Source organism: Hemicordylus capensis, chromosome 3 (assembly GCF_027244095.1).
Source record: "Hemicordylus capensis ecotype Gifberg chromosome 3, rHemCap1.1.pri, whole genome shotgun sequence".
Taxonomy (NCBI): domain Eukaryota; kingdom Metazoa; phylum Chordata; class Lepidosauria; order Squamata; family Cordylidae; genus Hemicordylus; species Hemicordylus capensis.
The window spans coordinates 17,433,654-17,449,032 of NC_069659.1; the positions used below are offsets into that span (position 1 = coordinate 17,433,654).

Below are 15,379 nucleotides of genomic sequence, written 5' to 3' on the forward strand. Positions count from 1 at the left end.
TGCGTTTTGGGCGAGATAGAAATGTAATAGATAGATAGATAGATAATAAAATTATCCCTCTGAATTGTTCGCCCTGTTTCTCCCATCTCAGGGCACACAATCCTCCTGTTCCTCCTGCTCTCTCACGTCACTAGCCAGCTGTCTAAATACCAGCCAGCAATAAGGGCGCATCTCATGGAGTGTCATGCTTCTGTCCCACGAGAACTTGAACTTCTGTTGACAAGAGCAACCACCACCAGAGAATCCCCGAGCTGGCCTCGCTCTCTCTAGACTCCCCACCATAACACTCCTCAGCTGCAGGATTAGTGAGCATGTGTGCCCACCACCACTGCCAGTCCTTCATTGGTTCCACTGCTCAGCTCATGTGGGCGGGGCCATGCTTGCCCACTTCCTGGCTGTGGCACTGCTGATTCCCTGCCACCATATAATTAGATAGCGCTTCTATGGACAGAAGCAGTATGCCACTCTATGCCAGATGCAGTGGAGCAATGGCAAAAGAAGGGCATTGCTGTTTCATCTAAAAAAATGCTTCATGCTAGTAGGTAGTTCCAGTCAGCCCCTGAAAGGCACCATTATGTACTCATGGGGGGATTGAGATCAAGGGACTCTTGCATGTGGGGAAGGGAAGGGAGGATAGGATGCACCAGGGACTGGATCAGCACCACATAACTGAAAATGAAAACATCCAGTGCTAACAATACAACGATAATACAAGGTATTAGGAACATAGGAAGTTGCCTTCTACTGAGCCAGACCATTGGTCCATCTTGCTCAGTATTGTCTGCACAGACTGGCAGCGGCTTCTCCAAGGTGACAGGCAGAAGTCTCGCTCAGCCCGATCTGGAGATGACAGGGAGGTTCTAACGTGGAACCTTCTGCATGCAGATGCTCTTTCCAGAATGGCCCCATCGCCTAAGAGGGAATATCTTACAGTGCTCACTTATAGTCTCCCATTCAAATGCAAACCAGAGTAGACCCTGCTTGGCAAAGGGGGAAAGTCATGTTTGCTACCACAAAAAAAGTTCTCTTCCAAAAACTGGCCAGTCCTCATGCTGCAATCATCACTCCTTAGCACAAGTAGGTCAAAAAGGAGCATGAGGCAGGGAAAATGACAAGTATTAAGATATTGCCTACATTCTCCATAAGTAAAGCCCTAAATCTGGCATTATACTGAAGCAAGCATGGAGCAGGGCGGACGGGGGAGGCATTCTCTAAGGCAAAGCAACAGCCCAAGGCTAAACAATGACCTAGAAACATACTTGGAAGTTTCTGTCCACTGCTTGAGCTGGACAGAGGAGATTTGAAGTTTAGAAAGTCTCAAGCATGATTGCAGGGTCATTTTAAAAATAAAATAAAATAAAATAAAATAATGTTGTCCAATGGAAGCAGGCATTGTTGTTCTGCAACTAAAATGCTCAGGGCGGTTACCATGAATACAAAGTGTGCATTAGAGCAGGGATTCTCAACGTTGGATCCCCAGATGTTATTGGACTTCAACTCCCATAATCCCCAGCCAACGGCCACTGTAGCTGGGAATTATGAGAGTTGAAGTCCAATAACATCTGGGGACCCAATGTTGAGAATCCCTGCATTAAAGTCACAATGAGACACACCTGGGACTCTGTGAAAAGTCCCCAAAACTGTGTTCTACCCAGGTTGTGTGGACACAATTTTCAGTTGTGTGGAAGCAAGGCAGGAGGAAAACCTGGGTAGAAGTGATTGTGAGGAAGCAAGGTGGGAGGAAAAGCTCTCAGGTTTTCCCCTTACCTTGCTTCCACACAACTGAAAACTGGGAGCACACACAGCTCCCAAACCCAGGTAGAACACAGTTTTTGATTGTGTGAATGACTTCACTATCTCAGGGTGGTGACAATCCCAAGCCTTCCATATGTGAAGTAAGTTCAGTGAAGTAATTTCAAACAGAAAAGCAGTGAGTGGGAATGGGGCACTGAGACTAAAAATAGCCCCTGCTATGAGAAAACCAGCTGGCGGATGGGGCGGGGTGTGAATTTCAAAGATGCAAGTGGTAAGTGGAAGACGATTAAGCACTCCTTCCTTCCAATGCTTCTCTGTTTGAAATCTTGTTCTGCATTGTACATTACAGTTGTTTGCAGCCATCTATTTTTTGAAGTTCGGAGATCTGCCACTGTCAATGCTAGGTCCCTCAATAATCCCTACAAACATTTTGTGCTGTGTGCAGGTTGCCCTTCTTCTAGGTATCCCTGCCACCACCACTGGAACTCTTTGAAAGTCTGAGAAAAAAGGTCACAGGCTTATGGAAAACTTCTAGCAGAGCTTATTCTTTATTACATTTCTCCAACGTGGTAACAATTCTTGTCGTGTGGTAACCAACTTCTGGTGAATGTGGGAGAGAAAAGAAAACATGCTAGGGCCTTTGTAACATTGAAGTAGCAGGTGACATTTTATTTAGGCTTACTCTGATGACACTGAACAAGTTCTCATAAGTGCAATGATTTCTGGTATCAAAAACTTATAACAGTGTGGATCTTTTGTGATGTTTTACTGCTAAGAATCTTTCTCTGCGACTTCCCTTATTACGGTTAGTGTGACTTATTTATTATTATTAATTTATTGATTGACTGATTTGGTTTGATTTGATTTCTATACCATCCTTCCCCAAATGGCTTAGGGCAGCTTACATTAATGCAAAACTAAAATCAATTAACGGTTAAAATCGAAAACTGTAAAAACCAACATAAAACCATTAGTAAAAGAATTAAAACAGTTTTTAAAACCCTGGAAAATCTGACCAAACCTTTAGAGTTTAAAAACAGTTTGAAAACCCTGGAAGGCCAGGCCAAACAGATAGGTCTTAAGGGCTCTCCTGAAGGCCAACAATGAACTCACGACTATGGATTTCTGCTGGGAGTGCATTCCACAGCCCAGGAGCGGCTACAGAGAAGGCCCACCTCTGAGTCGCCACTAGACGGGCTGGTGGTAACGGAAGACGGATCTCCTCAGATGAACTTAACGTGTGATGGGGATCGTACCAAAGAAGGCACTCTCTAAGTAAGATATTGAAGTTCTTCTCACGATCCGTGAGAAGAGCCTCTAGGGGGTTAGCGGGGAGAGCGGGCTTAGCTCACGAACAGCAGTCTGCTCCGGGTGGCCGCAGTGGCCGCGCACACAACTGCCAGCTCCAACACGGAGCCAGTAGGGGCTGGGAGGATCGAGGGCTGCGTTGCCCCCGGAAGCTCCAACATGCCCTGCGCGAGCACGCAAGGCATACTGGAGAGACCCCCGAGATGGGAGGCTGCTTTTCAGCTTCCTGGTCATGGGTCTCCTCATGAGTAGGAGTGGCGCGGAGCCGTGCCACAGCAACTCATGAGCAGAAAAACAGGGTTTGTGGAGCACTCACTCTGCAAACCCAGTTTAACTGCCAGACTATTTAAGCGGGTGACCTGCTTAAGAACCACTGAGCTCGCAGCCAAGCCCAGTGGTTCTCATGATGGGACGAAATCGGGCTAGCCTCTGCTAGCCCGATTTCCTCCCATCATGTGAATAGCCTCATTATTTGTTTGGTTTCTGACCTGCCTCCTAGTTGAGAATTTTCCCCACTCTTCTCCTGAACCAAAAATGCCTTTTCCTTTTAGCAGTAACGGCTTGTCCTAATGGGGGGGGGGGGGGTGCCAAAGGAGGCGCAGCTGCCTCTGCTTCCTGGCAGCGGCTTGAGTGGCTACTCTCTCTCCCACCCTGCCTGAGAGCCATGCTGCCAGCAGGCTGGCCATTCATCAGGTAGAGCTGTGCAATAACTACAGAGCTCTTCTTGATGAATGGGCAGCCTGCAGGCAGTGTAGCTCTCGGGTGGGGTGGGAAGAGGGAAGAGAGCCACCTGAGCTGCCAGGAAGCAGAAGCCACCTGTACTCTTGTTGGTGCTCCCCCCGCCCCGCCCCGCCCCGCCAGCTCATTAGGATGAGCCGTGGCAACTTTTTAGAAAGCTTCTTAAATCTTGGCTTTTTACCCAGGCTTTTACATGACCATATCTATGCTGCTTCTATGTGTTTTTATTCTTGTGTCTATGTGTTTTTATGCTTGTATTTTATAGTTTTTAAATTAGTTGTGTTTTATATTTTTAGCTTAATATTTTATTTGTCATTTTTATTGTATGTTTTTAACTTTTGTAAACCGCCTTGGGGTTGTTTTTAATGAAAGGCGGTATAGAAATTAAACAATAAATAAAAATAAAAATAAAAAACTGCATTTTAGAATACCGAACTTCCTCTGCCTCTACAGTAGATAAAACACCGCCTAGAGACGCACATATCAGGCAGTATAAAAATATGATAGATAGAGAAACAAACAAATGAAACCCAGTCCCACTACTGCAGCCTCTCCCTGTCCCCCAAACTCCATCAGCCCTTTACCTCCTACACATGCTTACATTGTGTTACAATAACATTACACACAGCTCCATAGCATCAGTAATTAAAAGACAAATATACAACACCTGGAAACAAACAATACTGGTGGCGGGGGGGATACAGAATGTTGTGGGACAGCTAGTGTGTAGAAATGTTGTTGTAATACATCCTAGCCAGTAGGTGGCACTAGAGTTTGCTGGAAGAGACAGAGTCCTTTCTTTTTCCTGACCCCTCTTCTCATGGAAAGTGTTTATTCCTGCAGCAGAGTAAAGAAGTCTTTACTCTAATAGCTGTTGTCCTCTGAGCTCCCATGACAGTTAGGACAGTGTCACCCACTCAGTGAGTGACAGTTAAAGTCACCCACTGAGTGTTTGGCTCAGCAAAGATCTGACCGGGTTTGAATCGCAACTCTGATGGGACTGTACCACCTCATTAGTACCACTTTAGGCAAGCCACTGTTTCTCAGTGCTGTGCTATCTCCCATTCTCCCATCCACAATAATATGTGGGCAAGACTGTCTCCAGGGGTTGGGGAGCCTCAATAAACTGCCCTCCACAGGCTCCCTCCAACAAAGCCAGCGTGGTATAGTGGTTAGAGTGCTGGACTATGACCAGGGATACCTGAGTTCACATAGGAACATAGGAAGCTGCCATATACTGTGTCAGACCATTGGTCCATCTCGCTCACTATTGTCTTCACAGACTGGCAGCAGCTTCTCCAAGGTTGCAGGAGGAATCTCTCTCTACCCTATCTTGGAGAAGCCAGGGAGGGAACTTGGAACCTTCTGCTCTTCCCAGAGCGGCTCCATCCCCTGAGGGGAATATCTTGCAGTGCTCACACATCGTCTCCCATTCAGATGCAACCAGGGCTGACCCTGCTTAGCTATGGGGACAAGTCATGCTTGCTACCACAAGACCAGCTCTCCTCTCCTGTTCAAATCCCTATTCAGCCATGATACTTGCTGGGTGACTCTGGGCCAGTCACATCTCTCTCAGCCTAACCTATTTCACAGGGTTGTTGTGAGGAGAAAGGAAGGGCAGGATATAAAATGTAAAATAATAATAATACTTGAGCAGGTCCTGAGAGAGTCACTTCACCATCATTACCACCACCACCACCACCACACATCTCTTGGCCCAGAGACGGTCTCAGAGATCAGCAATATGGCCCCCTGGGCTCTCAGCGATGCTGACGCTTGATACCAGTCCTGACCCTTGATACCAGTCCCATGCATGGATACCTATACTGGCTTACTTTACAAGGTAATTGCAAGGACTGCTACATGATCCTGTATGTGAAGCCCTTTGAACATTCAAAAGCCCAACCCAAATGCTAAGGATTATAGAGTATTTGCCTTCATGACAGGGAACATACATGAACGAACTGCACTTTCATTGGAAAAGACAATGGCCAACATGACAGGCAGCCCTAGGTTGGATGTTAGGGCACTGCTGGGGCTGCTGCACAACTTGAAAGGCAGCCTCGGTGGTGCTGTGTGACAGGGCTGCTGCAGAACAACCTGAAACTGCTTCCAGGCAGTCATGCAGCACCGTGTGACTGCCCGTACGTGGTTTTAAGTGGTTCTGCAGCAGTCCCATTGCACTACACATAGGAAGCTGCCTTATACCAAGTCAGACAACTGGTTCATCTAGCTCAGTATTGTCGACACTGGCTGGCAGCGGCTCTTTAAGGTTTCAGGCACAAGTTTTTCTCAGTCCTACCTGCAGTTGCCAGGGAGTGAACCTGGGACCTTCTGCATACAACCAAGTGCTCTCTCAACAAGCTATGGCCTCATCCACTAAAAAAGGTATCTTACAGTGCTCACACACATAGCTCCCATCCAAATGCAAGCCAAGGCAGACCCTGCTTAGCAAAGGGGACATTTCATGCTTGCTACTACAAGACCAGCTCTCCACAACTGGGGCTGCCATTGTCAATGTAGGACTGCGCGTCATTCCAGCCACTGTTCATCGGTCATACTTGCACAGAAAGTAACAAAGGAGTAATGCAGCCTTGTAAAAGGTTTCCTTACCAGCGTTAGGGTGAATGGATGGCTTTCCAAAGAGGACACACTGGGACAGTGCAGAATCACGTACTGAAATGGATTTACCAGGGTGGAGGAAAGAAGTAATAAATCAATGAGATGGCTCTTCAGGATGCTACTTTCAGTTCACATGCAACTGCTTCCCCCTCTGCCCAGAAACTCTATGCATAATCAGACTGCAAGAGGGTTTGGGGCTCTCACATACTCTCCCATGCCCCATTCCCCACCTCTCACTGCACATAGAGCAGAACACCCACACTGGGAGGAACTGCATTGTGATGCAGTTCACATGATCTTGTGATCTACATGATCTTGTGAGCCACTTTTTGGAAGGGCTATTGCTTAGTAGTAGATCATATGCTCTGCATGCAGAAGATCCCAGGTTCAGCCCCTGGCATAGTAACATAGGAAGCTGCCATATACTGAGTCAGACCGTTGGTCTATCTAGCTCAGTATTGTCTTCACAGACTGGCAGCGGCTTCTCCAAGGTTACAGGTAGGAATCTCTCTCAGCCCTATCTTGGAGAAGCCAGGGAGGGAACCTGGAACCTTCTGCTCCTCCCAGAGCAGCTGCATTCCCTAACAAGAATATCTTACAGTGCTCAAACTTCTAGTCTCCCTTTCATATGCAACCAGGGCAGAGCCTGCTTAGCTAAGGGGACATGCCATGCTTGCTACAACAAGACCAGCTCTCCTCTCCTCTAGAAGGACTGCAGGGCTGGGAACAGCCTCTGTCGGGGACTCTGAAGAGCCACTGCCATGCAGCGTAGAGAATACAAGGCTAGATGAACCAATGGCCAGACTCAGGCCTGGCCTACAACATGCAGCAGAATGATGTGGTGGAATCTTGAGGTGGTAGATGGGGCTGTACGACCTCCAACTACCAGTGGAGGAATCACATTTAGAGCATTTGCAGACACAAATGATGGGGACCTACAGGCATGGAGGACCCTTGGGGTTAGGAACACAGGCATGCTTGCTTGCTTGCTTGCTTGCGGTCCAAGGCCAGAAATCAGAAAGCAAAAACAAGAAAGAAAAATATACTGCCTTATCCTGAGCTGGACCATTGGTTCATCTAGCTCAGCATTGTCTACACTGCTCTCCAAGGTTTCAGGCAGGAGTCTTTCCCAGCCCTACCTGAAGATGCCAGGGATTGAACCTGGGACCATCTGCATGCAAAGTGGATGCTTTACCAGTGAGCTACAGCCCTGTTGCCAGTCTCCCACAACAGCAATTGAGGGACACCCCGCTGACTGCCAATGAGTGGGAGGAACTCAGGGGTGCTGACTTACAATGGGCCCTCCAGCCATGGGCCTCATTCCACCTGGGACTTGTAGGCAAGGCTTGCCCACACCCTTCCCTGCCCCATCTTCAGAAGGCTGGCGGTGCAGCCAGCAGCAGTGAAAGAGAAGGCTGCTGGTTACTTGCTGCATCAGGAGATATCCCGCTATCTGAGAGGTGAATCTGGCCAGTCCGTTCCAGAAGACCAGCAGAGGTTCATGAGAGACAGACACTGAAACACTGGAGTGCCACCAGGCCATGAGGTAAGGAGCCCCACCAAAGTGTCTCAGAGAGGGGAAGAAGAGTTCAAGAAATCAGGAGGCAGCAAGGGGACAAATACCAGTGAATAAGTCACTTCTCTCCCTCTAGACATGAGCCTGGAGTTTGCCGCCTACCCAGGATTCCTGTTCTCAGCCCTGTCCATTGCCCTGCTTCCTGCTTCTTTCCGTATGAAGAGGATCAGGGACAGGAAGTGGAAGCGGAAACTACCCTCTGTTAACTAAGACATAAGTTTTGGGCTGTATAAAAATATGTTAAATAAATAAACTCACCTGTCCGGGTCTTGCTTTAAAATCTTCCTTCACCATCTGTATCTCAAGCACATTGCAGGGATGGCTAATCACCGCCGTTATAGTTACAGGTTTGTTGCTGCTCCGGATAAAGCGGTAGAGCCTTTCTGCACAGTATAAGCACAGTGGTCCAGAGATCCAAAGCCAAGTCTGATGCGGGAGACAACAGAAATAGTATTACTACAAGGCTGTATCAAGGAATTGGCTGATTATGCAGAAATCAAATCTACATGTGAAATACTGTCCATCAACACAGCCCCACACTATGATCTTCATGGCCTGCTTAAGGTCATCACAATTTGACACTTATAACAGAAGCTACACAATGGCAGATTTCCCTTTTGGGAGGGAAATACGGCAGCCCTGTCAGGGTCAATTCTATTAGGTTCTATTTTTAGCTAACCTATTCCTTCTTGGTTCCCTGACTCAAACCCCCAATTTCCACTTCCTTCCTACCCACAGTGCACAGCCCTGACATTATAGTTCTTCATTCTTCTAGGCTACTCTTTTCTTCAGCTCCATCCATCAACTCTCCATTGCTTTCTTACTGTAGGGACGTACTTTTCAGGCCAATGCCAACTTTGTCCCGCTTCCTTCAGTCATCCTATCTCTTGATTAGGGACAAGTGGATTCCCTCAGTTCTGCTTTATTATTGCCCTACCATTTTGATATTCCTTGGGACCTACAGCTTATGAGCAGCCTCACAATTTAGAAACAAACCACCTCTCCCACAAAGCAAAGCAAAACAAAACAAATCCCACCCTTTGCTTTTCTGTGGAAATGGATTTCCATTTTTAAAAGTATTCAAAGAGGGTTGTGTTTGGGGTTTTTAAGGAAACAATTGTGCAATTTCAGAATTCCCAAAAATGTTTTGAAGGAGAAAAGATATGTGTTTACGATAAATAAATAGTTAACATTTTTTTAAAAATGAAAAGAAGCCATTTTTTAACTTCATTGTTTAAAAGTCATGCAGAATTCTGGAGATGAACAGCTGAAGGAACCATGTATTTTGACAGTCTGAGTTCCACCCCAGCTACATATCCGGTAAAGCGGAACCTCAAAATCCAGGGAGGATATCAGCAGAGGCAGATTTCATCACACTCCTGTGTCAACTCCCACGGTATGCAACCCTCCCTGATTTTAAGCAACAGGAGGTTTATTCAGAGCTCTACCTTCCTAAGCTCTTTTGACCTCAATTCCCTGCCTGCCCTTTCCCTAAAACCTTATTCTCCTTCACAAATCTTTCCTTCAGGTTCCTACTTACCACAGCTGATTCACACATCACATTTTCAGGTATATACTGTATCTGGGATTTTTTAAGTATACACCACACCTAAAAATGCAATGAACGAATGAGACAAACCTATTTGGAAGTACCTATCTTATATCAGAGAAATACACTCATTAGAGAGTTAGGACTTGCCACAACTCTCTATCAAATTTACACTTGGTTACAAGCCCAGGTTTGCGGCCATTTACTGGGTGAACAGTCCCCACCCCACACTGACTACTCTGAACCCTTCTTTCAGCCACTTTGCCTCTGAGATACCTGCTAATTTCCTTCCTGAGACCTCCTCCCTGACCTCATCCCGAACCATAAAAATACTGTTGTGTAAAGTTGTAATGCTAGCAAAACTGACAACTTCTTTCCTCACAGAGGACAAACAGCAAGCATTCTTTGTTCTCTGAGCAGCTGGAATGTTTGTGAACACCCCATGCTTTCACAGCAGATCAGCAAATTGGTGTCAAAGGACTCACTCATCCCCACAAGTACAATACAATATAGATAACTGTTCACACCTCAGGGAAAGGAGCTTGGAAATTTGGCTTCTCGGTACAAAAAACGCTGTTTGGGATGACAGGCGCCAGCTTCACCAACCCTCCGGAGAGAGGCTCTGGGACATTTTCAGGAAGTGACTTGTCAAAACCATCTGCCAATTGGCTGTCCTCTTGCAGTGATGCATTAGGGTTCACACATCCTGGGGGGTGCTCCTTTAAATTAGTTTGGTATTTCAGAACTCCTCTACAGAAATGAAACAAAAAGGTAGACAAACCATCAGAATGAATCCTTGCATTTTCTTCACTGGAAGAAGATTTTTTTAGCAAAGGAACAACGGATCAAATGTGCATTTTTAATCATCAGAAACTCTCCAACAGCTCTCTGTCGTCTGGATCTCCAATGCAATCCATCCCCTCACACTCATGAAGGGTCAACACTATACTGTTTGCTTATTTAATTAATTATGTTTATTTAATTAAAATATTTGCATTCCTCCTCTCAGCCATAAGGTCTCCAAGGTAGTTCACTCTATAATACATATAAACAAACACCCACACCCACAAACCACTAAGTAAGAGTCAGCATCAATATAACAAAATTAATTGCTCAAATACCACTAAATGCCAGATGGAGGAAGAAACAAAGTTTTAAACTGGCACTTACTAATAGAGACTGATACAGCCGTATGCCTGGTAGCCACCCACCTCACTGCTGGAAGCGTGGGTACCAAAGCAAGGCCCTTATTACAATAGTGAGCAATTAATACTCATATGTAAGCAATTAGCACAGAGAAGGGCTTTTTAAAAACTTGCTATTGTCAGACTAGTGAAAGTCAGAAATCTTTGATGATCTATTGCAGGGGGAGAGCAACTGGCCCTATCCATCCCCAGCACAGCATCCCTCCAGTGGCTGTTGCTGGTATCTATCTTATGTTTCTTTTTTAGATTGTGGGCCCTTTGGGGACAGGAAGTCATTTTATTTATTTATTTGTTTGTATCTATGTAAAATGCTTTGGGAACCTTTTTGTTGAGAAGCTGTTTATATTTGTGGTATATTTGTCATAAATCACCTAAATCTACCAGTAGATCTTGATCTGCTAGCCCTACAGCAGCGGCTATGAGCAGAAATAAATGCATTATTTTGCTCAACCTGTATTTGGTAACTTCAAGCCTATTCTGAAATGTAAGAAAGCGGAATCTATAGCATCTCTCTTTTTGCTCTGTTTAGCAGGAAGATAGCGGGGAGGGGGAGAGGAAATCAACTGTCCCTTCCTACACAACTGAAGCCCTCTCAGTCCAGTAATAAATACAGCCATCAGCAAAAGCAGCCTCGGAACAGAGTCATAATACAAAGGCAAAGAAAACTGCCATCTTCCCTTTAATTTTATGGTTTGTGGGGATGGTAATATGCACATCTGATATTATGCTTCAGACAGAGAGGATGCAGAGGGGGGAATAACCTTTCTCCACTGAATCAAAGGGGCCTGTATTGGTCTTTGCAGGAATAATATTTCTGAGAGACATGCTGCTTTATTGGTTTCAAAGTTACATTTATATTAAAATGAAGGAGCACAGGTTTTGAAAACACAGTTAGAGAAATCAAAGGTGGGGTGAGGGAGGATCTGTAAAGAAAACAAGTTCTGCCCTAAGACACACATGAATAGTTTAAAACAGTGAAATGCTGAGTGAGGTATAAACCACTTTATTTCTCTATGGTTCTCCCCCACCTTCTAAATAGATGTTATTGCATATAATAGCAAATAATCTCTTGCAAAAATCTTGGCGTGGCGCTGGGGAAATGTAAAACCTTGTGTTGCCTCTTTATGGGAGGTGAAAATGAGAGCTGAAATGAATATTCTTTAATTTCAGACATTCACTTCAAATGCAGCCAGATGAGTTATTGCCATAAAATAAATAAATAAATAATGCGCCTTGCCAAACCTTCACGGGGCTTCAGTGCTGATTGGAAACCTTTTGGTCCCCTGGCTTCTGCTTTTAAGCATCATTCTGTCTCTTCTTTGCCCTCACTGCCTTTGTCCACACTGCTTTTTAATTAAGTTTGCTCTGGCAATTCGCAAACTTTTGTTTACAGAATCTCTGACATCATCGTGACAGTTATAGTAAGACATCCTCATGCAAAATCACATACGCCTCCGTGACCAATCAAATTATGCACTGGAATGGGCAAAGGAGGCAAAGGGCATAGAGGGCAAGAAAAGGAAAATGGCAGCAGCTTCAAACAATGCAGATGACTGCAATGGGTAACTGGCGGAGGAAGCCAGGCAGTGGTCCACGTTCCTCTTGCCGGCGGCCTCCCCACCACGCCCTCTGCATCTGATGTCAGACGCGACTGTATCTGACGTCAGATGCAGGGTGTGTGGCTGGGGCACCAGGCACACCCCGATTGGTGGTGGCCCAGGTTCTTTGAACCTGTCCACTCAATGGTGGCTCCGACCCTGCAACAGGTGTTGAAAAATCCCCCAAATTGTAGGTCTTTTTTCCCCTAGGATGCCTCTTAACAATAATACTGCTAGAAGAGGAGAGTTGGTCTTGTGGTAGCAAGCATGACTTGTCCCCTTAGCTAAGCAGGGTCCACCCTGGTTGCATGTGAATCGGAGACTAGAAGCGTGAGCACTGTAAGATATTCCCCACAGAAGATGGAGCTGCTCTGGGAAGAGCATCTGCATGCAGAAGGTTCCAAGTTCCCTCCCTGGCAGCATCTCCAAGATAGGAATGAGAGAGATTCCTGCCTGCAACCTTGGAGAAGCCACTGTCAGTCTGTGTAGACAATACTGAGCTAGATAGACCAATGGTCTGACTCAGTATATGGCAGCTTCCTATGTAAAAAAATAAAATAAAATAAAATAAAATACTGGCTGACATACCGAGTAAGGATGTGCTAACGCGGCAGGAGATCAGCCTAACAGAACCTCCCGACTAACCACATCTGTGCAGCATGGAAGCAGCAATTTTTGACACTCTCCCCTTCCCCAGGAAGACCTCTATGCCACCTGAAAGTAGCACATATTTTGGGGTGGCACAGAGGGCTTTCAGGGAAAGAGGAGGGTGTCCAAAAGTGCTGCTTCTCTGTTGCAGTTGGTAGGAAAGTTCTGTTAAGCCCCTTCTCTTGCTTCACCAGTGCATCCTTGCTCTCGGTTTCAACCATTAAGAATAACTACAAGAGCCAGTGGTTTAGAGCTATAGCCTCAGGACTATGAAAGGATCTCTCAAAGGAAGTGAAACAAGCTGTTTCTCTCTCAGCTGTTAGGGAAATGGTCAATGTCTATCTCTTTGGGAAATCATTCAAGTCAGGTGCTGAAGAAAAGAAGGGAATGACTGCTTAGCATCCCAAACATGCAAACAGGTTACTGCTAACCATGGTTAGCATTGGGCACACCCTATCCAGATTCCTTCCTCAGCTTCTGAATGAGACAGGCAGAAAAACTTTCCTACCCAGCTGAGACTTGACAGATGATCCAGCTCCCTGCCTCCAATCTTGTTGTTATTTAGCACACAATCACAAAATAGGAGTGTTCGCAGCTCTCAAAACTGGGTTGAATTCATCTCCTACCCAGTTTATGGTTGCGTGAACTGCATATGTACTCTCTGTACATATGTTTCTTAAGTGAACTTGACTAGGGCATTTCTAGACAAAAATAACAGTAGGATGTGCAAAGCTTTTGTGCTAGTTCCAAATTCAATCCTACTCCATGTACAAAAGCTGCTGCACACTTCCATGCTACTTCTTTGTCCCATCTTACTCTCTTTGCATATATTGTACAGAGACCTTGAGCAATTTTTCTATTGCCACCTGCTGGCCACCTCTTGCATCATGAGAAGAACCCCTTCGTACTTTTCTGGCAGCTGTGGAAAAGGATGATTGAAAATAAAGGGGACTGAAAATAAATCTGCTAATTTTATAATGCCCTTATACAAATCTATGGTGCGGAAACACCTGGAGTACTGTGTACAATCCTGGTCACCACATCTCAAAAAGGACATTGTAGAACTGGGAAAGGTGCAGAAGAGGGCAACCAAGATGATCAGGGGTCTGGAGCACCTTCCTTATGAGGCAAGGCTACAACACCTGGGGCTTTTTAGTTTAGAAAAAAGATGACTGCAGGGAGACATGATAGAGGTCTATAAAATCATGCATGGTGTGGAGAAAGTGGAGAGAGATAAATTCTTCTCCCTCTCCCATAACACTAGAACCAGGGGTCATCCCATGAAATTGATTGCTGAGAAATTTAGGACCAGCAAACAGAAGTATTTTTTCACACAACGCATAATCAACTTGAGGAATTCTCTTTCACAAGATGTAGTGACAGCCAACAACCCTGATGGCTTTAAGAGGGGTTTGGATAACTTCATGAAAGAGAGGTCTATCAACAGCTACCAGTTGGAGGGCTATAGGCCACCTCCAGCCGCAAAGGCAGGATGCCTTTGAGTACCAGTTGCAGGAGAGTAACAGCAGGAGAGAGGGCATGTCCTCAACTACTGCCTGTAGGCTTCCAGCAGCATCTGGTGGGCCACTGTTTGAAACAGGATGCTGTACTAGATGGGCCTTGGGCCTGATCCAGCAGGGCTGTTCTTATGTAGGATGGCTTCCTCTCAGAACTGGCCAGCAGGTGGAGCTGCAAAAGTCGCACAAGGTCCCTGCTTGGCATGTGTACAAAGAATAAGATTGCATTAGGAAGTAGCAAGGAAGCATATGTATAGGGAGTAAGATTGCACTTTGAACTTGTGCAAAAGCTCTGAACATCCCACAGATTATTGCTATCTGGGAATACCCTAGGAAAAGTTTTCGTTTTTTGCCTACTTTAAAGTAGCAAATCAGATGTAATGGAGTCCTCACTGTTCACTACAATACTGACTGTGAGCAAGAGGGCTAGCAGAGAGGAAGCCTTAAAAAGCTGACCTCCACACAATCAATCTGGTGCTTTCCTTTGGGTGGGTGGATCATCCGCCCAGATGATTACCGGCTGCAGCCAGGAGCGCAGAGGGTTGAAGTCCAAGAACATCTGGGGATGCCCTGCATCACCCCACCCCCTGGAGCTCCCATAATTCACTTTGTGAATGTGTGTTGCATTATTATTTATTTATTATTTATTTATTTAATTTATATACCACCCTTCCAAAATGGCTCAGGGCAGTTGATGAGAATCCTCCTCCCTTCCCCAAAGTCGACCAGGAGCCCCAGAGTCTGCCAGCCCTGGCTGCAATCAGCCAGGTCTGGCAGACTGTCAAAGCAACAGGATTAGAAGAGGGCTCGCTCTCCTAGCCTCGTTTTGGAGGGTGGCCCCTTAGGTAGGTTTACTGCCACGG

At 45.8% G+C, this 15,379-nt stretch overlaps 1 protein-coding gene across 7 annotated transcripts in view; it reads right to left on the reverse strand.

Moving 5' to 3' along the window:
• The window catches only part of NOX4 (NADPH oxidase 4), a 184,471-nt gene that overhangs the window by 117,083 nt on the left and 52,009 nt on the right, over nucleotides 1-15,379 (reverse strand). For all 7 annotated transcript variants that reach the window (XM_053309412.1, XM_053309411.1, XM_053309410.1 and 4 more), the window contains 3 exons: nucleotides 10,076-10,298; nucleotides 8,258-8,425; nucleotides 6,415-6,477 (listed from right to left, as the gene is read on the reverse strand). In XM_053309412.1, coding sequence (XP_053165387.1) covers nucleotides 6,415-6,477; nucleotides 8,258-8,425; nucleotides 10,076-10,298 — 454 coding nt within the window. The remainder of the gene's footprint in view (nucleotides 1-6,414; nucleotides 6,478-8,257; nucleotides 8,426-10,075; nucleotides 10,299-15,379) is intronic.